General features: G+C 37.4%; 2 protein-coding genes across 2 annotated transcripts; both read left to right on the plus strand.

The window, feature by feature from the left end:
• Positions 1 to 1,575: 1,575 nt before the first annotated feature.
• Positions 1,576 to 14,334, plus strand: LOC107041606 (enolase-phosphatase E1). The gene is made up of 4 exons (XM_015262226.1): positions 1,576 to 1,846; positions 5,130 to 5,231; positions 6,625 to 6,815; positions 9,786 to 14,334. Exons 1-4 carry the CDS (start codon positions 1,742 to 1,744, stop codon positions 11,347 to 11,349), a joined length of 1,962 nt encoding a protein of 653 aa, XP_015117712.1. The 5' UTR covers positions 1,576 to 1,741; the 3' UTR covers positions 11,350 to 14,334.
• A 2,233-nt stretch (positions 14,335 to 16,567) lies between these two features.
• LOC107041551 (DNA replication licensing factor Mcm2) lies at positions 16,568 to 22,856 on the plus strand. The gene is made up of 3 exons (XM_015262151.1): positions 16,568 to 16,798; positions 18,344 to 20,181; positions 21,964 to 22,856. Exons 1-3 carry the CDS (start codon positions 16,796 to 16,798, stop codon positions 22,769 to 22,771), a joined length of 2,649 nt encoding a protein of 882 aa, XP_015117637.1. The 5' UTR covers positions 16,568 to 16,795; the 3' UTR covers positions 22,772 to 22,856.
• Positions 22,857 to 24,083: the final 1,227 nt, after the last annotated feature.

The following is a 24,083-nucleotide window of genomic DNA, read 5'->3' on the forward strand; positions in this document are numbered from 1 at the left end:
AGTGGGGTAAAATGCACAGGCCTTATTCAACTTTTAATCAAGAAAATTTTCAACAGACATTCTCCAACAGAATCGTGCGGTATCTTTTTATAGAGAGAAATGCGAGTTGGAAGAGATATTAACAAATAAACTTCAACTCTATTAAATTTTGCCTTGAAGTGTGAAATATAGAGTAGCTTTGGATTTCCTGTTTTACTATTGAAATAACTTTGAAATTATTAATTTTTTTCAATGAACAATTGCACACCCTACACAACTGGCTTTTTGTCCATTTACGAAATTTGTAAGATGACTATTTTCTTACTTACAAAGGAAATTACCATAAAACAGTGGGGGGAGGGAAGAATAAATGAGCAAAGAAAAAATTTAGTTTACAACCCCTCACGACAAAAGTAAAAAATGAGTTTTTTTTCAATGTGAAAATCGCAGTCATGATTAAAGTTTCAGAAATTGAATAATAAAAACAAAGAATACTACTTCTCCACAATGAACAATGAAAAATTCCAATCTCGTAAAACATCTTCCAATTACTTCGTAATTCATTCAATCAAATTCCCTCCCCCAATCCCAAACTTAAAATCCCACCTTTAAAGTTTGGAAACAAAATTTCACAGATTGTAGTCGTTTCGATGAATATTTCCCAGGAATGGGTTTGAAGGAATTTATTCATCCATTTTCCTGTAGAAAATTTAATTAAAAAAAAAATTGACCCTCTCCTGTGACTTCCCACGTGCCAGAGATATTTGCGAGACGGCCTGTACTGGATTTTCGAATAAATCCCCTCAACCAAATTCCCTCCCCCAATCCCAAACGTAAAATCCCACCTTTAAAAATTCGCGCAGTTTCCCCCCCTTGCGCATGCCCCTTCCCGCCCTGTCAGCATTTCCAAAACCCGCTCCCCCTCCCCCGCGAATTCCAAAAAAATCCCCTCCAAGCCCCCGAACCCCCAAAAAATGATATACCCGGAACTACTTTCGCGGAGGGACACCACACACCGGGTGGTCCTCCCCTCCCCAGCCCCCCCAACACCCCCCAATCCCCCCCTGCCGTTGTGTCCCCCTTCCGCCCGTCAAAAATCGCCAAAATCCAAAATCCCCCGCCCGCTCTTCCTCACCCCTGAAAAACCCTCGAAAAAGTGTTCCCGGCGTAGTGACCGTCGTGATTGGCGAGGGTGCATTGCCCCATCGAGGTCGAGTCCCATTGGTCGTGCCACCTCACCGCCTCACGTACACACACGCAGTCTCCCTATCCCCTATCGCCTTTTTCGCACACAATCTCACGAATTTCGTCTCCAGAGTGACGAGACTCAGTGCCGGCGCAACCACCCGTCCCCCGGGGGTCCTCCGCGCTCCAAACCGCCGCCGAAAACCCTCTCCCAGGCCCCCCCAAGCCCCCTCGCACCCCCTGAAGTGCAATGAATAATCAGCAAACCCCAAGAAATGACGAGAAATGCGGGGGACGTGAATGGAAAAAAATGGAGAAAATGGGGGCTTTTTCGCCCGTCCCTGGCGGGTACCGGTCTTTGGCCGGCCGGGGTGGTGGGGGTACCCAACTCGCCGGCGTCGAAACCGGGGGTTACACAGAGACACAGACATCCAAGAAAATAAGAGGAGAGTCAACGTCTCGTCGTCGCGCGTGTGAAAAACCAAAAGAAAAAAGGGAAAAAAAAACTCGTCAATGCGATTTGTTTTTAGCTGTTACAATTGACAATTACCAGTGATAATTAACGAGTCGAGGTAAAATGGCAGGTGAGAAGCGCAGTCAAGATATTGAGGAGGCACAACGCACTGAAAATATCGTTATCGTTGACATCGAGGGGACGACCACTAGCATCAGTTTCGTGAAGGTAACAAAGAGCATGGCCGTTTGCCTTTATTTCTCGAGGATTTTGACGTCATTTACTCTGATAGTACGATTCTGGGGGCTTTTTCCGGGCTTTTTTCCGAGAGATTTCGGCTTTTTCGACGGGGGGAGGGGGTTCTCGTCGTTTTTTCCGAGTTTTTTTTAGTCCGGTCTTCCATTGCGCTCGTTCTCGTTCGCAGGGGCTGGGTAACGCCGGCGAAAAACCAGTTCGGTGAGGCGAAGGATCGAAGGTGGGATGGGGGAAGGGGAGCATTTCGGGATTTTTTTTTCGGTTTTTTCAAGGGCCTGGGCCAGGTGGCGGTTGGGGATCGAGAGGTTTCCGAGATTTTTCGCCGATTTTGAGCGAGATTTTGAGGGGTTGCGAGGGTCGGGGGGGGTGACGAGGGCGGGGTAGAAGCGGGATTGATCTGGGTTTGTTGATGAGATGGTTGGGGAGGATTTTAGGATGGGGGATGGGGACGGCAGTCTTTGAGGGCTTTTTTGGTTTCGAGAATCTATTTTCAAGGTTTCAAGGGGCTGGGGGATTTTGAGGTTTTTAGGGGCGAGGGGAGAGGGGTGGGAAAGGTTACTCGGGTCATTGGGCGGTGGGCCAGGGGGGAGGGTACGGTAAATAAACGACGAGCCCGTGTTTTTGGAAGTTGAGGGCCTTTTGGGGACTGAGGGGTGGGAAGGGAGCACATGGCATTTTGGAGCACATTTTGATTCCGAGGATCAATGTTTTAGAGTTCGATGATTGGGCTTTCGGTTTTCGAAGGCCCTTTAGAAAATGTTACAGGAAATATGAGAGACACTGGGGGAGAGATTTTTGTTCAAGAAATGAGCAACTTTTGGTTTTTTTAAAGAACAGATTTTTGTCGTTTCTATGGATTTTTTTGGGGGAGAAGATTTGAAGGAATTTATTCAGATATATTTTCTGTGGATAATTTAGTTTATAAAAAAAAAATTGACACTCCTGTGAATCCCCACGTGCCAGAGATGTTTGCGAAACGGCCTGTACTGAATTTTTGAAGAAATGCACGTGAAATAAGATAAAATATGTAAAACACTGGTGGAGACATTTTTTTGTTTGAAAAATGGGCATTGATTTTTGTTTAAAAAATGAGCAACTTTTTGTTTTTTCAAAGTTTCGAAAAAAATTGAAGAGATTTTTGGCGTTTCGATGAATTCTTTTGGGGAGGAGATTGGAAGGAATTTATTCAGATATATTTTCTGTGGAAAATTTAGTTTCTAAAAAAAAATTTGACACTCTCCTGTGAATCCCCACGTGTCAGAGATGTTTCCGAAACGGCCTGTACTGAATTTTTGAAGAAATGTACGTGGAATGAAGATAAAATATGTAAAACACTGGTGGAGACATTTTTTTGTTTGAAAAATGGGCATTGATTTTTGTTTAAAAAATGAGCAACTTTTTGTTTTTTCAAAGTTTCGAAAAAAATTGAAGAGATTTTTGGCGTTTCGATGAATTCTTTTGGGGAGGAGATTGGAAGGAATTTATTCAGATATATTTTCTGTGGAAAATTTAGTTTCTAAAAAAAAATTTGACACTCTCCTGTGAATCCCCACGTGTCAGAGATGTTTCCGAAACGGCCTGTACTGAATTTTTGAAGAAATGTACGTGGAATGAAGATAAAATATGTAAAACACTGGTGGAGACATTTTTTTGTTTGAAAAATGGGCATTGATTTTTGTTTAAAAAATGAGCAACTTTTTGTTTTTTCAAAGTTTCGAAAAAAATTGAAGAGATTTTTGGCGTTTCGATGAATTCTTTTGGGGAGGAGATTGGAAGGAATTTATTCAGATATATTTTCTGTGGAAAATTTAGTTTCTAAAAAAAAATTTGACACTCTCCTGTGAATCCCCACGTGTCCGAGATGTTTCCGAAACGGCCTGTACTGAATTTTGGAAGAAATGTACGTGGAATGAAGATAAAATATGTAAAACACTGGTGGAGAGATTTTTTTGTTGGAAAAATGGGCATTGATTTTTATTTAAAAAATGAGCAACTTTTGGTTTTTTTAAAGTTTGGAAAAAAAATTGGAGAGGTTTTTAGCGTTTCGATTAATATTTTTGGGGAAGGGGTTTTTGAAGGAATTTATTCAGACATTTGTTTCTGGAAAATTTTATTTAAAAAAAAAAATTGATACTCTCCTGTGAATTCCCAAGTGCCAGACATGTTTGCAAAACGGCCTGTACTGAATTTTTGAATAAATGCACATGAAATGAAGACGTTATCTAGGCAAATTCATTGAGATATGTTTTTAGTAAATAAACTTTTCCATAAATATGAATGTGTACGGAATTTTGAAACTAGTATAGCAACAGTTCATTGCACAATAATTTACCGAAAGGCGTTTTGATAGAAAATCGTTTTTCTTTTTACATTTTTCTCAAAATTTGTCAAGTCTAAAGATATTCACGAAAATTGTCCATATTAAACTCCTGAACAAGTTTTCAAGAGTTATTCCCTCAATAAATCTGACAATTTTCTGTAAAAACCCACTAGTGTCCGAGATATTTAAAAGGTCACCTGTATGGAACAAATTAATAAACCTTTTCATCCTGAGAGTCACTAGATTTTCGGGCACTCCCATGTTAATTCCCCTAGGAGCTTCTCATATTTTTATCGAATTTACACACAAATCATTTTTGAGGGCTCAAATGTATATCATCTTAAAGGTCAATATTAATCCGAATTTTTAATGATTTCTCTGGAGATTTTTCAGTTCGATGAACGAAATAAATATTTCCTTCAGATTTCCAGGTCTTTCTCCTATAAATCATTTCTCAACGAAAAAAACAGCACATTGTTGTCTCAATCCATTGGTTTTATAGACATTTTCAACATGCGTATGTGGAGAATATCCTTCACTCTAAAATAATTAGAATTTCAGAGTCATCACTCATGACAGCCGAACTAAAATTCAAAGAGTTTGGCACACTTGTCATTTTCAATCGTGGAAATATTGCAAATAAAATAGTAGCCAGAAAAAAAATTATTTAATATCTGATGAAAATTCCGGAAACGATTGCATTTCATCATTTGAAATAGAAAAAAAATCGGTTTTCAATATGAAAACCCCATTTTAATACTTTTCATCGAAATAGTCGAGTAGTCCAACAAAATGGGGATAATCATTTCATTTGATTTTTGGAAAAAGGAATGAATCAAATATCTATGTCCAATAACATTTCACCATAATAAGTCATTTGAAATGGTATTTCCATTTGAGTTTCGTGAAATAGTACCTTTAAATTTTCTTTTTCAGGAGACACTGTTTCCTTATGTTCGTGAGCATTTAAAGGACTACGTCGAGAAGAACTGGGAGAATGCCGAGTTCAAAGAGGACCTTGAGAAGCTCAAAGAGCAGGTAAGCAGCTCCCCTAAAATTTATTTCACCCAATTCCTGCACAATCCCCAAGTCCTCCGTACAGAATTGCCAAAAATATTGATCCAAAATTGGTTGGCAGTTTGACGAGGGACTGGGAACACCTGGCAGTTGCCAATTGTCTTGAGAATATCTAAAATTTTCTTTTGGAATACGGGTGGGCTATGGGTCCTGGGTCACTGAGGGGATGGAGAAATTGGTGAATGCGGGGAAAGCGGTGGGGGGCAACAGCTGGCTGAGGTTTCTGACCTGGGACTTAACCGATTCCTTTGTCCCAGAAAAGATCCAGTCAATCTCGCCGGTCTCTGCATGAATAATGAGGACCCAATTCCCTACTGGCCCAACAATACATTAAAGAGACGTTTTTGTAATTCTCGGAATTTTAAAGTTATGCTTGAAGAAAAATTCTGAGGATTACACTTATGACAGCTCCAAATAAGTAATTTGATTATTTTTTAGTTGTCATCTTCAGGGGAAATTAAAGGAATTGATTTTGTTGATAATTAGGGATTTGAGGATAATTTATTTAATAATACAGTGTTGAAGAGAAAAATTATTTGCAGTTCATTACGCAAATGAATTAGTTAAGGAATAAAAGTCAAAGAAAATTTGTAGCCAATAAAATTGTCTACAAACGTTGTCTTTTGAGTTTTCTTCCTCAATCTTGTCTTTCTAAACACATTTGCAAAATTCAGGGAATAAATATAATACTTTAGACAATTTTGGATTATATATTCTGTAAATATTTTTGAAACGTTGGAATTTAATAAAAATGGCCAGAGATATTTTTGAAACTTTCAGCAAACATGTCTTCGACATTTTTCTCTGAACCTTCTTCTGGCAAAGATCTTTGTGAAGTAATGACAGCTCCAAATAAGTAATTTGATTATTTTTTAGTTGTCATCTTCAGGGGAAATTAAAGGAATTGATTTTGTTGATAATTAGGGATTTGAGGATAATTTATTTAATAATACAGTGTTGAAGAGAAAAATTATTTGCAGTTCATTACGCAAATGAATTAGTTAAGGAAAAAAAGTCAAAAAAAAATTGTAGCCAATAAAATTGTCTGCAAAAGTTGTCTTTTGAGTTTTCTTCTTCAATCTCGTCTTTCTAAACACATTTGCAAAATTCAGGGAATAAATATAACACTTTAGACAATTTTGGATTATATATTCTGTAAATATTTTTGAAACGCATGAATTTAATAAAAATGGCCAGAGATATTTTTGAAACTTTTAACAAACATATCCTTAACATTTTTCTCTGAACCTTCTTCTGGCAAAGATCTTCGTAAAGTAATTTGCACGTTCCTTCTCATAAATTCATGTTTGAAAGGTCCGGGATGTTTTTTAAATCCCATGTTTTCAATTTTAAGGCGAAAAAAGATGAGACTGATAAGGTTGAAGGAGTGATTGCCATAACTTCTGGGACACCCGAGGAGGAGAAGGAAACACTCGTGAAGAATGTTCTCTGGCAAATGGACAATGATCGCAAGACCAGTGCTCTCAAGCAGCTTCAAGGTCACATGTGGCGAGAGGCCTACAAGTCTGGTGCAGTCAAGGGCCAGTAAGTTTCAAAAATTCGCCGAGTTCATCCTAAAAACGTGACTGGTTCCTCAATTTCACAAACTCAATTTTTTGTTCACCTAAAAAAATTGCATTCAGTCCCTTTCCCTAGATTTCCCCAAGTAGTTTTCCACAAAGAGAGTTTTCTCTCTGAAGAAAAAAAATATCGTGACCATTTCAAAACTAAAAACTTAAATATGCAGATTTTATAATATTAATTTTATTTCCACGCAATTTATTAAAAAATATCATTTAGTTGAATGTTCAATTCTCAGGAGGAACTGCAATCCAAGTCAATATCGAAACCTCCCTGTGCATTCATCCATTGTTTTTTAAATCTTATTAATTGAATGCAATCATTCATAATGAGAATTATTGAAAAAAAACGAATGGACATCAGAACTGGCTAGAATAATATAATAATAATTAGATGAAGAAAATACAATAAAATATGTTGAGTGGTTGATAGTTTTGTCGTAGAAAAAAAATCTATTTCACATTCATTAAGATGAACGAATATCGAAAGCAAATAGGAAATACTATTTTATTTTTCATTCTGATAGAATATAATATCAAATATCTCTTTCGTTTCGGTTTTGGGAACAGGAAAGTAAAGAACTATTCCTCAGTTGCGTAGAGTAATCACGTTGAAATAACTATTTCAAACCTTATTTTTTAGTGATGAAACATTCCATATCTTATTTTCGATTTTCATAAATTCGTGTTTAGCTCTAGAGAGCCTATTGGAATTACAATTTAAAATTTTCATGGCTATGAATGATGAAATTTCTTGAAATAGCTCTACACCTAATTACGTGGAAAAGACAAAACCATTTAAATATTAACTTTCATTGCTCAATATTAACACTTAATATGAGTAATTGAAGTTTTTATCGTGAAAAACAGTTCTTTTTCGATTTCATATTCATCAACAGAGTTGAACACTGCAATACAGTACTAAATGCTGTGTCGTTTTTCATTTCAATACTCTGAGAGAAAAACGACTAAGTTCTCAAACAAGTCTTACTTGTGGCAAGAAAATAGTTTTTTGAAAATTATCAAAAAAGTATTTTTTTTTTTGCCAAACATGCAGAGAGTGCGCCGGAATGAAATTTTTTGTCGCAAAAATAGATTTAGTAGTTAAAAAAAAATTGCATTCTCTGTACACGCAAAAAATGTCATTTCTAGCACTACTCCTTCGTTATTCGATACTCCCATACGTATTTTGTTCCCAAAAAATCGTTGTTTTATGCGGAACAAGAGATAGTAGTTTTTCGTTTCGGTTGTCTAATAATCACAGACCAGAAATGAACCCTTAAATGAAACAATAATAATGATATGATAGCAATCTTGTAACGTAGGGATAAAATATTTGTTGATAAATTTTCCTCTATATGAGATATTTTCATCCTGAAAAGGCACAGTCTGGTGTGAATTATCCACCTCTTGAGCCAAATATTTCGTTGCTGTCGAAAGCAGAACAATTATTCATGTTTGAGACTTTCAAATTCGAAGCAAACAAATTCTTTTTTGGCAATTTTCAACTAGCGATTTTGTTGGCCCAAACAAGACTTGTTTAACAACGTGTTTGTTTTTCTCTCAGTGTAGAGTGAAACACCAAATATTTAAAAATGAAATAGACATCTCCAACAGTTATTATAGGTATAAAATCAAGGGATTTTGGAGAAAAAAAATAACCACTTTTGCTAATTTCTCATAGGTACGACATTTCACCAAATATTTTAGCTTCTTTAATTTCTGGAGAGGATAGCGCAACCAAAGAGGAAATTTCATACCTCTTTCCAGAGCCTGACGAAGCCAAAATATTTAGCAAAAGATCGGACCTATGACAAATTAACAAACGTGGTTATTCTTTCCTTTAATATCTCTCAATTTCAAGACAGTTTTCAAATCAATTTTTTTTTCGAATAATGAAAGAATACCAATAAATTCGATTTCTATTCTTGTTTTTTGATAGAATGAATAGAAATACCTAAATCGCAATGAATTGCAAAAATCACAAATTGAAGCCTGAAAATTTTTAAAAAAGGATGATCGACTAGAAAATGGAGAAAATTTATTTTTCTTCATTTGTGTCGGTGAAAACATGGAATGACTGTTTTTTCTTCGAATATGGGCGGAAGGCAAATGTTTGAAATTTTATGATCTAATTTTAACGAGAAGAATTGAAAAAACCGCAAAAAACGTAGGCGGGAAGAAATAAAAAAAATAATTTTTCAATGTCTCCGGAAAGTTTTGAAATCGATTTTTTTTCGAATAATGAAAGAATACCCATAAATGCGATTTCTATTCTTGTCTTTTGATAGAATGAATAGAATTACCTAAATCGCAATGAATTGCAAAAATCACAAATTGAAGACTGAAATTTTTTAAAAAAGGATGATCGACTAGAAAATGGAGAAAATTTGTTTTTCTTCATTTGTGTCGGTGAAAACATGGAATCACTGCTTTTCTTCGAATAGAAGAAGTGGAAAAACCGCAAAAAACGTAGGCAGGAAGAAATAAAAAAAAAATTTTTTTCAATGTCTCCGGAAAGTTCTAAAATCGATATATTTTTTCGAATAATATTGCAAGAATACCCATAAATTCGATTTCTCTCCTTGTCTGTTCATAGAATGACTAGAATAAATCACAGAATTGGAGACTTAAATTTTATCGGATTATTATTAGGGGAGGGTGGGTTAAAATGGACACTTTTGACTTTTTAAAAAATATTCATAACTCGGAAACCGATTTATCAATTGAGCTCAGTCTAAGCTCATCACAAAGAGGAATCCTCTTTCAATTGAAAAATGAAATTATTCCATTTCATGAACAATTCAAAACGTCATGAATATTTTAAAAAAAGTCAGAAGTGTCCATTTTACCCTACCCTCCCCTATGTAATTTCGATTATTCAGACCTATTTTCCAAATTCATCAACACTCTAACCCCAAAATTTTTCTTCCAGCGTCTACGACGACGTTCCAAAGGCCCTGGAGTCCTGGGCCTCCACCAAGAAGATCTACGTGTACTCGAGTGGCTCAGTGGAAGCCCAGAAGCTGCTCTTCGCCCACAGTACGCACGGAGATCTCCTCCCCCACATCGCCGACCACTTCGACACCGAAGTTGGCCCCAAACAGGAAGCCTCCAGCTACAAAACGATCCTCTCCAAGCTGTCTGCGACCCCCTCCGATGTCCTCTTTCTCACCGACATTCCGAACGAAGCAAAGGCAGCAGTGGAGGCAGGCCTCTCCTCAGTCCTAGTAATCCGCGAAGGAAACACACCCCTCACCGTCGAGGAGAAGAGCACATACCCCACTGTCCAATCCTTCCTGGACATTACCTTCCAGACCCCCATAAAACGCCAGAAAGTGGAGGAGCCAGTCCCGAAAAAAGATGAAGAAAAACCCGAGACAGAGAAAAAACCTGAAACAGAAAAACAAACTGAGACAGAAAAAAAAACTGAAACTGAAAAAAAACCTGAGGCTGAGCCTGAGGACGTAGAGATGACAGATGTAAGTGAAAAAGCTCCAGAAACCGAGACAAAACCTAAAGAATTGAAAGCAACCCCTGAGCCAGACACCACCAAAGCCCCTGTTGCGACTCCAGAGGCCCCAGAGGCCACAAAGGCCCCAGAAAAGTCCCCAGAGAAATCTCCAGCCCCTGAGAAAGCCTCAGAGTCCCCAAAGCCCGAGGAACCTGAGAAAATGGAAGTCGAGAAATCCGAGTCACAGCCAAAAGAGGAGGAGAAAGTTGCATCTGAGAAGACGACCCCAGAGGTCGAGTCCAAGACCCCAGCAGAGCCAAATCTCCCGGAGAAACCTGAGGAGAAGCCAGAGGAAGCTAAACCTGAGCCTGAAGTTAAGAAAGCCGAGCCTGAGGTGAAAAAACCAGAGGCTGAGGTGAAAAAACCAGAGGCTGAGGTGAAAAAACCAGAGCCCGAGGAATCCAAGGAGGTCAAGCCTGTGGAGACGAAAGAAGAGGAGAAAGTGGTGGAGAAGGCTGTGGAGAATCCTGAGAAGGTTCAGGATAAGACTGACAAGCCTCAGGATGCACCTCAGGAGGTGAAAGGAGAGGAGAAAGTGGAGAAGGAGAATGGAGAGGAAGTCAAGCAGAACGGTGAATCCAAGGTCGAGGTTTCGATAGAAGAGACAAAAGTTGTGAAGGCTGAGGTCAATGGTAAGAAGGAGGAAGTCAAGGAGCCTGAGAAGGAGGTACCCAAGGAGGATAAGGAAGCCAAGGAAGTCAAGGAAGTTAAGGAGAAGGATGTGAAAGAGGTGGAGGAGGAGAAGAAGGAGAAGAAGGAGGAGGAGGAGAAGAAGGAGAAGAGCGAGGAGAAAAAAGTTAATGGCAACTCTGAGACTGACGAGTCCCACAGAAATAGTAATGACAGTAACGAAACCACGAAGAATGGAGAGAGTTCGGAGGATAAGGACAGCATTAAGGTGAAGAAGGTCGTCGAGAGCATTGTGGATGGGGCTGCTGAGCCTGAGGTTGTCCCACCAGTTGCCGTTGTTGCTGCGACGTCCTAATTAATTGAGATGAAACGACGACAATTTAACCCTTCGATTTTTAATATTAAAACAAAGTGACAAAGTAATTGAGTAATTGAGAAAGATGTCCTCATGCATAACCCGTGAACACATTACCCATCCAAACCCTCAATTCAATACTTAATATTTAAAGGTGAAGGAGTGAAAAATGTAAGGAATGGTGTACTGGAGGTCCTCCAAAGGTTCTTGGGTATTGGTTCGGTTTTTTTTTTTGGTTGGTGGGACTGGTGGTTTTGTTTAACTGTGCCAAATTTGGTTTTTCGTGCGAATTTTTATGGTTTAGGATTTTCTATTATTTTCAAAGGGGTGATTAAAGAGGGGATTTTTTTTTGAACAGTTTGCTGCGGAAATATCTCGGGAACTAGTGCGTTTGGAGACAAATGGGAGGAGATTTTTTGTGGGCATTCTCATTCTCTGCAAAACAGGTTTCGTGATGTTTTTTGTATGTCTCTGGTCTTCATTATTTTAAAAAAATGACATTCTCTACAAAGAATGTCTCGTGCCCTTTTTCTCGAAACCCTTCCTCTCTGAAGATATTCTGAAAAAAAAAACTCAATGATATTTCCGAGTTCTTTTCCCCCCTATCTCAACTTCACTAATTAATTAACTAATCATCAATCAATAATACTCAATTATAATACTTCAATCATTCACTTCTCGCGGATACTCAAGACTGAAGAAGCAATCCTAACTCGTCCACCGAGAATCAAAAAATAAAAACAAGGAACCAGCAGCCAAAAGCGTAAACTCATCATTAATCAATGAATTATCAATGCCATCTGTTCACCTGTACTTAAACCTCACTAACAAGATTATCATCTAACGTTGCTTAGGCCTTCGCTTGAAAACGAAATCCCTCAACGAATAATAAAAATTTAACAACAAATCCTCAAAAATTTACGTTTAGTCTTTTTGATTGAAGTCTGTTGTATTATTTTCTGTCTCCAAAATTAACTGTGATTTTATAATTATTATAACAGAGCCACGAACATTTAATATAGAACGAATCATTGGACAAATAGGCAGTGCAGGGGCTTTATTTTTTTAATCGTCAATCTTTTTTCGTCTCTGTCGATGCTTTCTATTTAATACGTGATAATTAGTCAGAAAAAAAAAACAGCCAAGTCGCCAGCGACCGTCCACGGAGAGTCCATACGTCAAAATAGTCACGATAATTTTAATGATTTATTGATCATAATCAAATAATTTTTTTACTAAAATAATTGATGGAAATAACTTCATGATTCATTTACTTGTGATGGGGTGAAATGTAACTACTACGGTTTGACGAATATTATCTCGGTAATGAGTGGAGCTACGACTAAACGTCGTAAGATATTTTCACGGGGAATTTAATGCTCTGTAAAAAATGAATTTTATTCTGATTGACAAACAATTTCTGCTTTTAATTGAAATAGTTGATTCAATTATTCAATTTTCTCTCTGCAAAAAATATCTAATAACATTTTCTCGTAGAGTAAATGGTTACTGGGATAAATCGCATTGACAAAAAAATTAATTCAACCTTTTACTCTTCACCACTTCACTGCAGTATTCCACTCATTTTTTAATAAAATCTCAACCCTGGATGGAGATTAATCATAAGTGAGCGTTTAGGAATTTCTATTTGTATGTAAGGTTTAGGCGCTTAGAGGGCGGTGGATTATTGTATTTTTTCAGCCCCGATTGTCACTTTACTCTCATTGTTCTGTAATTGTTGATGTAATGTCAGTGTCCCAGTGCTATCGTACATTCTCATGAATATCTGGAACGTGAAAGCCTCGTTTAAAAGCCAGGAAAATAGTCGATTCCAAATACCACCGAGTAATCCATTTTGCCCCCAGTGGTTCATCGAATGTCGGGGAAAACGGTTTTTGCTGGTTAAAATAAACTCTGTTCAACGAGGTGACATTTTCGTTTTCGTCATTCATCACGTTTTCTTGCACGTTGAGTTATCTCGGAAAGGGAGGGATTTGGGGAAAGTTTGATGAGCGATTTTTGGAGGAAATTTCATCAGCTTGGAAAAGTTTCCATAACATTTTCTCCTAAATCCACTTATTACTGAGATAATCAACAAAACATTACATCAAACTCGATTTTACAAATTTTACCAAACGAAACATGAAATTGTCCGAATGACGAGGGGTTCTAGAAGCAAGTGTCATGGGACATTTTTTGTGAGAAATTTCGCCTTGTTAAAAAAACTGTCTTGATATTTTCTCCTGAAAATCACGCATTGTTGAGATGATTAGATAATTAACAAACACTTGAAAAGGTACTCGATTTTTCACGTAAAGTCGATTTATCTCGATAGCCAGTGGTTTCAGAGGAAAATGCCATCAGACATTTTTGTAGGGAATTTCATCCCCTGCAAAAAATTCCTTTGACATTTCTTTCGAAAGCCCGTCATCTCCGAGATAATGGTAATTTATCAGTGAATTCATCAAATGCTAAATTCACCCATTCTCGACGTCTCTCACCTTTCGGGAGAGTGAAAAAATCATCAAGTCGTCAGACATTCCCTCGAATTATTCCAATTTATGTAGAGACAGTGTGAAATACTTTGTCGCACGGAGATCAGCGATTCGCCCGCTCGATTGACTCTTCATCCCCATTTGAAAATCATTCACATCATCCCCATACAAGATTTGCGTCGATAATCGATGGCTCTTCGTCTCTCTGTGTCAAATTATTTCACGTTCGTCAACCCTTCGTGCTATCACTCTTCCCTATATTTTTTATTCTCATTTTTTTTCTATTTTTTCATTGAATTTATGTCTGAGGAGAAAACAGTAAAATAATAAAATGGATTAAATGCTCAAAGCCAGTGGTCCGCTCCCAATTTTTCGATGTATACCATTATTAATATTTAATGAATATTCGAATTAGTGAGATAAGTTTCTAAAGTAAAAGAAAAAACACGAGAAAACGAATAAAACATTTATAAGTTATTTAATCCGATAATCATGGATCTGGTGTTTATTAATCGACCTTTTGGGATTTGTTGAGGGTTTGAGGATCTGTTGGGATTATTTCTGTATACGAGTTCAATCACTGCCTCGATGTCGACAGAGTACTCACAGGAATTGATTAATTGACCGATTGATTAATTATAGAGGAGTGAAAGTCAGAAGATGAAAATTGAAGAATTTCACATTTTTTTCATCCGCGAATATCTGGGGAACGAGTGTATTTAAGGGGAGACTACTAGATTTTTCACACGTTGAAGATCGATTATATAGATCGCAAAACGAATAATTAGTGCAAAAAAAAATTTTTTTATTGTTCGTTTGCCCGAAAACGCTTAAAATGCTAAAAACAGACCAGGGCCTCCAATTTCTGAGCTACAAAAGGTGTTTTTTTTTTTAAATTTTCGGAAAAATGTGTGGAACAACAATTACGAGCCAGTTTTTTGGAATTCGACTCCTACACAGCTGATTTCGGTTTTTTCATATAAAAAAATTCACTATTTGTGTAAAAAAATACAAAAAAGCAAATTTAGCCATGTAAGAGGCGAATTAAGAAAAACTATCTCGTAATTGTTATTCCACATATTTTTCCGAAAATTTTGAAAAAAAAAATCCTTCGTAGCTTAAAAATTGGAGGCTCTGGACTGTTTTAGGCATTTTAAGCGTTTTCGGGCAAACGAACAATAAAAACTTTTTTTTTTTAGTACTAATTATTCGTTTTTAGATCTATATAATCGATCTTTAACGTATGAAAAGTCTCACTCCAATAACCCACGACTTTTAAAACTCATAGTAGTCTCCTCTTAACAGGAAATGTCGGAAACATTCTTTGTGGGGAATATCTTTCTCCACCAAGAGGTCTACTGGCATATTCTCCCTCAAATCCTCTAGTTCCCGAGATATTCAAAAAATGAACTGAATGAAATTTGTTCGACATCTCCACCATTTCGATGAATCAATTAATTAATTAATTGATTAATTACTTTCGTTTTTACACAAAGTAATTTCTATTCTTCAAGTGATGATTATTCAAATAACAGGAAAACTTTTCAATTAAAAGTTGAACTAAAGTTTTTTTATCTAAAACTGATGAAAACAATCGAAAAATTTTCATTGTAATAATTAAATTTTCAAAATTTTCAATCATCAATTGCATTCGAAGAGAGAAAAAAAATTATAAAAATGGCAAACAGTAAAAAAACAACAGAAATTTGAATTTATGGATGCGAATTCTCTCGATTAAATCATGAATTCAAATTTGTGTTTATAATTATTCAACTTTCCATCATGAAAAAATTATTTAGAATTTTTTCTGTGCCAAATACACAATGAATCCTCAATTCAACCACCGATTTGCTGTTTGCGGTTGTGAGTAACTATAATTTTCTTATTCTCAAACTAAAATAAAAGAAAAAAATAGATTAAGAATTTCAAATACTCTGAAAGGAAAAAAACTGAAATATTCAACTGCTTTACGACCTATAAATGATTAATTTTCTAGTAGCATCAATTTGAAAAATAAATATAAGTAATGCCTAGGATAAGGCCCAAGAATTAAAACTAAATAAAACGTGAAAAAATGAAAAAAAAAATTGAAATAAATTAGTCTAGATGAGCGATCGTAGTTAACGTACTAATATCGATGGTTTTACTCGGACGAATATATCAGATAAGTTTAACTGTAAGTAAAGACGATAAGAAACAAATTGCTGGATTAAATAAATCATAGAGAGGATAAAAACACAAGTGTTTGTGTCTCTAATGTGCACTTTGATTCTTCATTAAACGAATACTTGCGATAATTTTTTACAGTTCCTATAATTAAATAAAAAACCGTAAACAACAGAAAATTGACTGCAACATTTTTTTTTAAACTTCAGAAGACTCATCGAAATCATAATGATAATGTAATTTTTTATCAAATGTAAATGTAAAGGGAGAGCTGGGTGTCCGTTGGAGACACGAATTAATTAATAAAAAACACTGATATATATTCAATAAAGATAATTGTTCATAGTAAAATAATTTTTAGATCTTTTTCTTACTAAAAACAATGACTGCAATATTTTTTTTTCGTCAAGTTTGTATTTTTATTTTTGCAAAATTTTTGAACTGCAATTTCCCGCCAAAACTTATTCTCATGCCCATTTTGTGGATGCGCCTTGAAATATTAACGCTTTCGCGCCTTTTACGAATGAGGTTATGTTTATTGCCGCCAAAATACTGGAGCCACTGGAGAGTTGTTTGTTATTTCTTTAGCGCTCGTTTTTGGTGATTTCTCCATGACAAAAAGTGTAGAATTGTAATTATTTAGTGTTAAAAGTAGTTGAATGTCCATGAAAAAACGAGTGCCTTCGGTTTGTGATGATAATTTAATCATAGAGAGTCAATAATTGACATTTGAAGAGTTGAGTTGTTGGTTTGTGTCGAGAATCTCCACGAGAAACGCAGGAACAATGGTGAGAGCTAACTTTTATAGGGGAGGGTAGGGTAGAATGGACACTTTTGACTTTTTAAAAAGTATTCATGACTCAGAAACATATTTATCAATTGAACTCAATCAAAGCTCATCACAAAAAGAAATCGTTGTTTTTCAATTGAAAAATAAAATTATTCCATTTCATGAACAATTCAACACGTCATGAGTAGGGAAGGGCGGGGTAAAATGGACACTGGACTTTTTTGTAATTGTGCATAATTCAGAAACAAATTTATCAATTGAGTTCAGGTTAGGCTCGCCACAAAGGGAAAGAATTGTTTTTTGTATTGAGAAAAAAATTATCAAATTTCATCAACATTTCAACCCCTCATTAACATTTTTAAAAAAGTCAAAAGGGTCCGGTTTACCCCAACCTCCCCTATTTCAAAAAAAAATCGAGTGTCAGTTTTACCTTACCCTCCCCTAATTATTTTTACAATTAGGGGAGGGTGGGGCAATATGGACAGCGGATTTAAATAATGAGATGAATTGGATTTAATCTACTGTTCCGACTTCATTTGAAGTTTATAAAACCAACACATTGTCCTAAGACTGTGTCGTAGGAGTTGTAAGGTGAAGCAAAGACGGGGTAAAATAGACACTTCGATTTCTTCCTCAATTGTTTATGTTTCCACAATGTTATTCAATTTCTGAAACACTAGTCACGACTACGATTTTCAAATTGAAACAAAAACTCATTTTTGACTATTCTTGTGAGGAATGGTAAACCAAATTTTTCTTTGCTCATTTACACGGACAAAAAAATTTAATGGAAAAACCTATGGAATTCGTTAGAAAATTCTATTGAATTTTTATTAGTTTTTGGCCAATTCTATCGAAATGTTCAATAGAAAATATTCAGTAGAAAAAGTCAATAGAATTCAATTTTTCCATATAACTTATTCTATTGAGATATTTTCTATAAAGTTTCCTCGGCTCAAATTTTCCAAGTTTTTTCGTTTGATTTCCTTGATGAGAAGAAAAGAAAAATAGAATGAAAAAAACTTGGAAAATTTGAGTCGAGCAAAGTCCATAGAAAATATATGAAAAGAATAAGTTATATAGAAAAATCGAGTTCTGTTGACTTTTTCTCTTGAATGTTTTCTATTGAACATGTCAACAGAATCAGCCAAAAACGTTGAGGAGAACAGAAATTCCATAGAAAACCATTCCTGCAATTCTTCTTTTGGACTACAAGATAAAAACTCTTCGACTTCAGTCAATCCAGAGATATTTATCCAGCAAAACGATTGAAACGGTGTAAGAATACCTTTCCTAAATTTTGCAGCTGTGTCAAGACCAAAACCACCCTCAACTTTCAATTTATTTTCATTCTCTAGAATGCATAGCCTTACAGAAGGCATTTCCATAAGAAACAAAGACCTTGAGAAATCGCACATTCCCTGTTCTAAAAAATGAATAAAAATAAATAATAAATAATAAAATAAATAAAAACTCCGAAATTCCCTGTTCTAAAAAATCAAAAGCGCCGATCATCCCCTAACGAAAAAATTACGTGTCCTAGAGTGAGCCAAGTTCGCCTCCTCCCCGCAGTCGCCAAGACGCTCCCACGTCCCCGGCCCCCGAGATAGACGAGCCCTTCGAGGACGAGGGTGACCTCCTCGGTGACGACGCAATGTCCCAAGAAGACATAGTCAACGATGAGGAAGCCGACGGCGAGGAGCTGTTCGGCGACAACATGGAGGCGGACTATCGCCCCATGCCGGCCCTCGACCGTTACGACCGCGCCCTGATGGACGACGACGAGTACTCCGAGCTCTCCCAGGGTGACCGAGCAGCCGCGGAGGCCGCCATGCGCAAGCGTGATCGTGCCGCGGGGATCTTTCGCGATGACCGCGACCTCCTCTACGAAGACTCCGACGAGGACGACACCCAGGCAACAAAACGCAGACGAGCAGAGAAGGCAGCAACCGGTGAAGTCGAGGACTCCGAGATGATCGAGTCCATCGAGAACCTGGAGGACACCAAAGGCCACAGTGTGAAGGAATGGGTGATGATGCTGGGTCCAAGAACGGAAATCACAAATCGCTTCAAGAACTTCCTCCGTACCTACACAGACGCCAAAGGCCACTGCATGTACAAGGAGCGAATCCGTCACATGTGCGAGAGCAATCAGTCGTCTTTCGTGGTAGAATTCCCAGTCCTCGCTAGCAAGGAGCACGTCCTCGCGTACTTCCTGCCAGAGGCGCCCTTCCAAATGCTCGACATCTTCGACGCAGTGGCTAAGGAGCTCGTCCTGACCATCTTTCCAAGTTACGAGCGTGTGACCTCTGAGATTCACGTGAGAATCTCCGAGCTCCCACTGATCGAGGAGCTCAGAACCTTCAGGAAACTCCACTTGAATCAGCTTGTCAGAACTCTTGGGGTTGTCACAGCGACCACTGGTGTCCTCCCACAGCTGTCTGTCGTCAAGTACGATTGTACCAAGTGTGGATACGTCTTGGGGCCATTCGTCCAGAACCAGAATACGGAGGTCAAACCTGGATCTTGCCCCGAGTGCCAGAGTGTGGGGCCCTTCATGGTGAACATGGAGCAGACGATCTACAGGAACTACCAGAAAATTACTGTGCAAGAGTCACCGGGGAGAATCCCAGCGGGTAGAATACCCCGAAGCAAGGATTGTATTCTGCTAGCTGACCTTTGCGATCGATGCAAACCTGGGGATGAGATTGATCTCACTGCGATCTACACAAACTCTTATGATGGATCTCTCAATACTGAACAGGGATTCCCGGTTTTCTCTACTGTATTATTGGCGAATCACGTTTTCGTCAAGGATTCGAAGGAGATTGTTGATTCTCTCACTGAAGAGGACATCTCGAGCATTCTGAAGCTCTCGAAGGACCACAGAATTGTCGAGAGGATCATTGCGAGCATCGCACCATCGGTTTATGGTCATGAGTACATTAAGAGAGCACTTGCTCTTGCCATTTTCGGAGGGGAGTCGAAGAACCCCGGGGGGAAACACAAGATTCGAGGGGATATCAATGTGCTTTTGTGCGGAGACCCGGGTACCGCCAAGTCGCAGTTTCTCAAGTACACGGAGAAGATTGCGCCGAGGGCAGTGTTTACGACGGGCCAGGGGGCGTCGGCTGTTGGGTTGACGGCTTATGTGAGGAAATCACCGGCTACCAGGGAGTGGACTCTCGAGGCTGGGGCTTTGGTGCTCGCTGATCATGGGATTTGCTTGATTGATGAGTTCGATAAGATGAATGATCAGGATAGGACGTCCATTCATGAGGCGATGGAGCAACAGAGTATTTCGATTTCTAAGGCTGGGATCGTTACGTCCCTGCATGCCAGGTGTTCGGTCATTGCGGCTTCTAATCCGATTGGGGGAAGGTATGGAGAACCTCTATTTCGAATTGACATGTAACAATCTATGTCCGGAATTTTCTCGGCGAGGGTAATGTGGATCTACACGAATATCCTAAACTACCTGCCCTGAATTTTTTTTCATCTTTCGTAATCCAAAATTGTCAATTGAGTGGGACATCATGTAGAAATTCCCAAAAATTATGATAGAATGATAAAAAAAATAGAAAAAATTCTGAATTTTTTCAAAGAGCGTTTTTAATTGAGATTCAGAATGATTTGAAAAAAGTGGTAATTACAAATATATGATTCGCTGCGGCAAATTATCTATTAGCTGTCATTTTCCATGGTGAATAAAACATTAATTCCTCATGGGAAGTGGCAGCTAGGTATCTCAATTTTCAAAACAGTGGTATGTAGTCATCTGCCATTCTTATGTGATAAAAGTGTGATTAAAAAATTCTCCAAAATATTACAACTTTTTTCAAAGAGCCTTTTCCGTAATAAATGTCTCTGTGCAGTGTGGGAAAAGATTTACGAAATCAGTCTTCCCCCTGCATGATATTGGGTGACAGGCCGCCATTTGTCACCGTAAATCAGATACATTTTTTAAGTTCTTGTTATTCAACTTATTCTGAATATAAATTAAAAATGCTCTTTGAAAAAATTGAGAATTTTTTCTCCTTCTTTTAAATTATTCATTGATAATTTTTCAAAACTTGTGCATGATGCAGGACTTAATTGACGATTTCAGATGACGAAAGATGAAAAAAAACATCGAGATAACGTTCGAAAGATAGTTCACCCGGGCCGTAAAAAAACTAATCGATGAATTAAAGTTTAATTAATGGCGATTGATAGGGCTCAACAATATCTACATTTGAAAAAAAAAGATTTACTTCCAGCCATTCATTAGCGAACAATTGCATTTTCAGAATTTTTGTATCATAATGGTCCGATATAATACTAAAAATCCAAAACTTGAATTTGAACGATTCCAATGCTTCCATTCGGAAGCAAAAATGAATGAAATCTTGCGTTAAAAATTGAGGGAAATTAACCATTTTTGTGACCAAAATGGGTAGTTTTCCGAATAATTCATTTCAATTTTCATCACAATCAACAGTGAAAATTATAAAAATTGGTTTTATTAAGTGGGTACCGAGGTAAAATTTGAAAATTTTCGATTTATGAAGATAGCTGTCTACCGACTTTTCATATATCATGGGGTACATAAAAAAAGTACGGAAGATTTTGGACCCCATTTTACCCCGCACATCAAGCAAAAAAGTTTTTGAATTTCAAATGCTCCTCGCATAACAATTTTCACCCGCTTTAAACTTCTTTTTTTCAAAAGGTTCGTTAGATTCCACTCCGTAAAATTTAGGATTTTTCCAATTATCTCAATTAGGCCATCGGAAAATTAATTTTTGCTCCCTCAATGGAAGCATTGAAATCGTTCTATTTTCCGATTCTCTAATTTTGCTCGGAAATTATGTGGAACGGTCTGAAACGTAAAAATACGAAGTTCGACGACTGGTGGTCAATTGAAGAATTAAAGGACTAAAATAATTTAAAAAAATCTAAAATTTTGTCAGATAGGCATTAATGAGAACCAACTCTGCGCTCTATTCGGCGGATAATAGAGCCAGGCCACACTTCGATTCATTTGAAGAAATGTGAGTCTGTTCGTAATTAAATTTTTATTCAACTAATTTAACTTCAACAATTGTCCCGTGTTCAGGCAATCTTAGCAAAGAGGTTTAAATATTACGGTTTTTCTGGTAATTATTTTGAATATGTCCACAGATACGACGCCAGCATGACCTTCTCCGAGAACGTGGACCTCTCGGAGCCGATCGTCTCCAGATTCGACATCCTCTGTATCGTCAAGGACGAAGTAGACCCAATGCAGGATAGACACCTAGCCAAATTCGTCGTCAACTCCCACATCAAGAACCACCCCACCAATGAAGAGAGGAATCTCCCTGAGGAACTCCTCGACAACACTGCAGTCGAGGACATCTCCATCCCCCAGGACCTTCTGAAGAAGTACATCGTGTACGCAAAGCAGAACATTCATCCCAAGCTGACGAACGTTGACCAGGATAAGGTCGCCAAATTGTATTCCCAGTTGAGGCAGGAGAGTTTGGCCACTGGAAGTCTTCCCATCACAGTCAGACACATCGAGAGCATCATCAGGATGTCCGAGGCAAGTGCTAAGATGCACCTCCGAGACTATGTCCGAGAGGATGATGTCAATCTGGCGATAAGGATGGCGCTGGAGAGCTTCGTCGACACCCAGAAGTACTCGGTTATGAAGAGCATGAGGCAGACCTTCCAGAAGTATCTGACTTTCAAGAAGGATCACAGTGAGCTGTTGTATTATATCCTGAGACAGATCACACTGGATACTCTGGCGTTCCAGAAGGCTGTGAGGGGAACCAGGGTGACCACTATCGAAGTCCCTGAGAAAGATCTCGCCGACAAAGCTAAGAGAATCGATATTCATAACTTGCAACCGTTTTACGAGAGCCCTGTTTTCAAGAACAATAACTTTGTTTATGATTCGAGGAGAAAGGTCATTGTGCAGACACTTCCTGATGCTGAGGAGTGATTTCAGGGGATATTTAAGATGATGATGATGATAATGCTTGTGAATAGTTTGGAGCCTTTTTTAATAAATTTTTTTCTTACATAAATTGGCCAGAATGATTTGATTCGTCTGTAGAAGTCGAGAACGATCATGTTGGCAATTATGCTTATTTATTATGTATTCATTCATTATGTATTATCTAGCGATCTAATTTCACTACACTACTACTCGATTTTTTGGAATTTGGTCACTAGATTTGTTTATACTGTATATTATTTTGTTTTATTTTTTCGCCTTTTCCGTCTTGAGGATTATATTAAGTTAATTTGATTCATTCTTATTCTTGATATAAATATTTTTGGCAACTGTGAAACTGCGCCTTTTACGGTCCTACCCCGAATAACCCCATCAAATATTTTTTCGAATAATGAAAGAATACCCATCAATTTGATTTCTATCCTTATCTTTTGATAGAATGATGAATGTAATGAATGCCATTGAATAGCAAAAATCACAAATTGGAGACTGAAAATTTTTAAAAAGGGATGATCGATTAGAAACTTGTTTTTCTTCATTTTGTTGGTGGAAACTTGGAATCACTGTTTTTTTCGAATAGAGGCGGAATGTTTTGCAATTTTATCATCCACTTTTAACGAGAAAAAAAATGGAAAAACTCAATTTTTCAATGTCTCCGGAAAGTTTTAAAAGCGATATATTTTTTCGAATAATGGAAGAATACCCATAAATTCGATTTCTATCCTTGTCTTTTGATAGAATGATGAATGTAATGAATGCCATTGAATAGCAAAAATCACGAATTGGACTGAAAATTTTTAAAAAGGGATGATCGGTTAGAAACTTGTTTCTCTTCATTTGGTGGTGGAAACTTGGAATCACTGTTTTTTTCGAATATAGGCGGAATGTTTTGGAATTTTATCATCCACTTTTAACGAGAAAAAAAAATGGAAAAACTCAATTTTTCAATGTCTCCGGAAAGTTTTAAAAGCGATATATTTTTTCGAATAATGGAAGAATACCCATAAATTCGATTTCTATCCTTGTCTTTTGATAGACTAAATAGAATAAATGACAGAAATTGAGAATTGAAGACTAAAAATTTTATCGGGTTATCATCCTCCTCATATAGGACGGCATAGCTATGGTTATGGAGGGCACTGATAGGCTGTTGTCGCCTGTCAGTTTGTGTTTTCTTTTGGTTTATTTCTGGTTAAGATCCACGAACGACTGATGGATTGATAAGCATAAATTATTGCCCTGATGAAGGACACCTTGTGTGTCCGAAACGTTGGCACAAATGGAGGTTTTTGGATCT

Source organism: Diachasma alloeum, unplaced genomic scaffold, assembly GCF_001412515.2.
Source record: "Diachasma alloeum isolate Michigan unplaced genomic scaffold, Dall2.0 Dall_scaffold_00368, whole genome shotgun sequence".
NCBI lineage: Eukaryota > Metazoa > Arthropoda > Insecta > Hymenoptera > Braconidae > Diachasma > Diachasma alloeum.

Excerpts from the sequence above, each read along its gene's own strand:
- LOC107041551 (XM_015262151.1), top strand. Across the intron at positions 20,182-21,963 it reads TCTAATCCGATTGGGGGAAG|ATACGACGCCAGCATGACCT; the intron begins GTATGGAGAACC and ends ATATGTCCACAG.
- LOC107041606 (XM_015262226.1), top strand. The coding sequence starts at position 1,742 with ATGGCAGGTGAGAAGCGCAGTCAAGATATTGAGGAGGCACAACGCACT. Across the intron at positions 1,847-5,129 it reads CTAGCATCAGTTTCGTGAAG|GAGACACTGTTTCCTTATGT; the intron begins GTAACAAAGAGC and ends TTTCTTTTTCAG. Across the intron at positions 6,816-9,785 it reads TCTGGTGCAGTCAAGGGCCA|CGTCTACGACGACGTTCCAA; the intron begins GTAAGTTTCAAA and ends TTTTTCTTCCAG.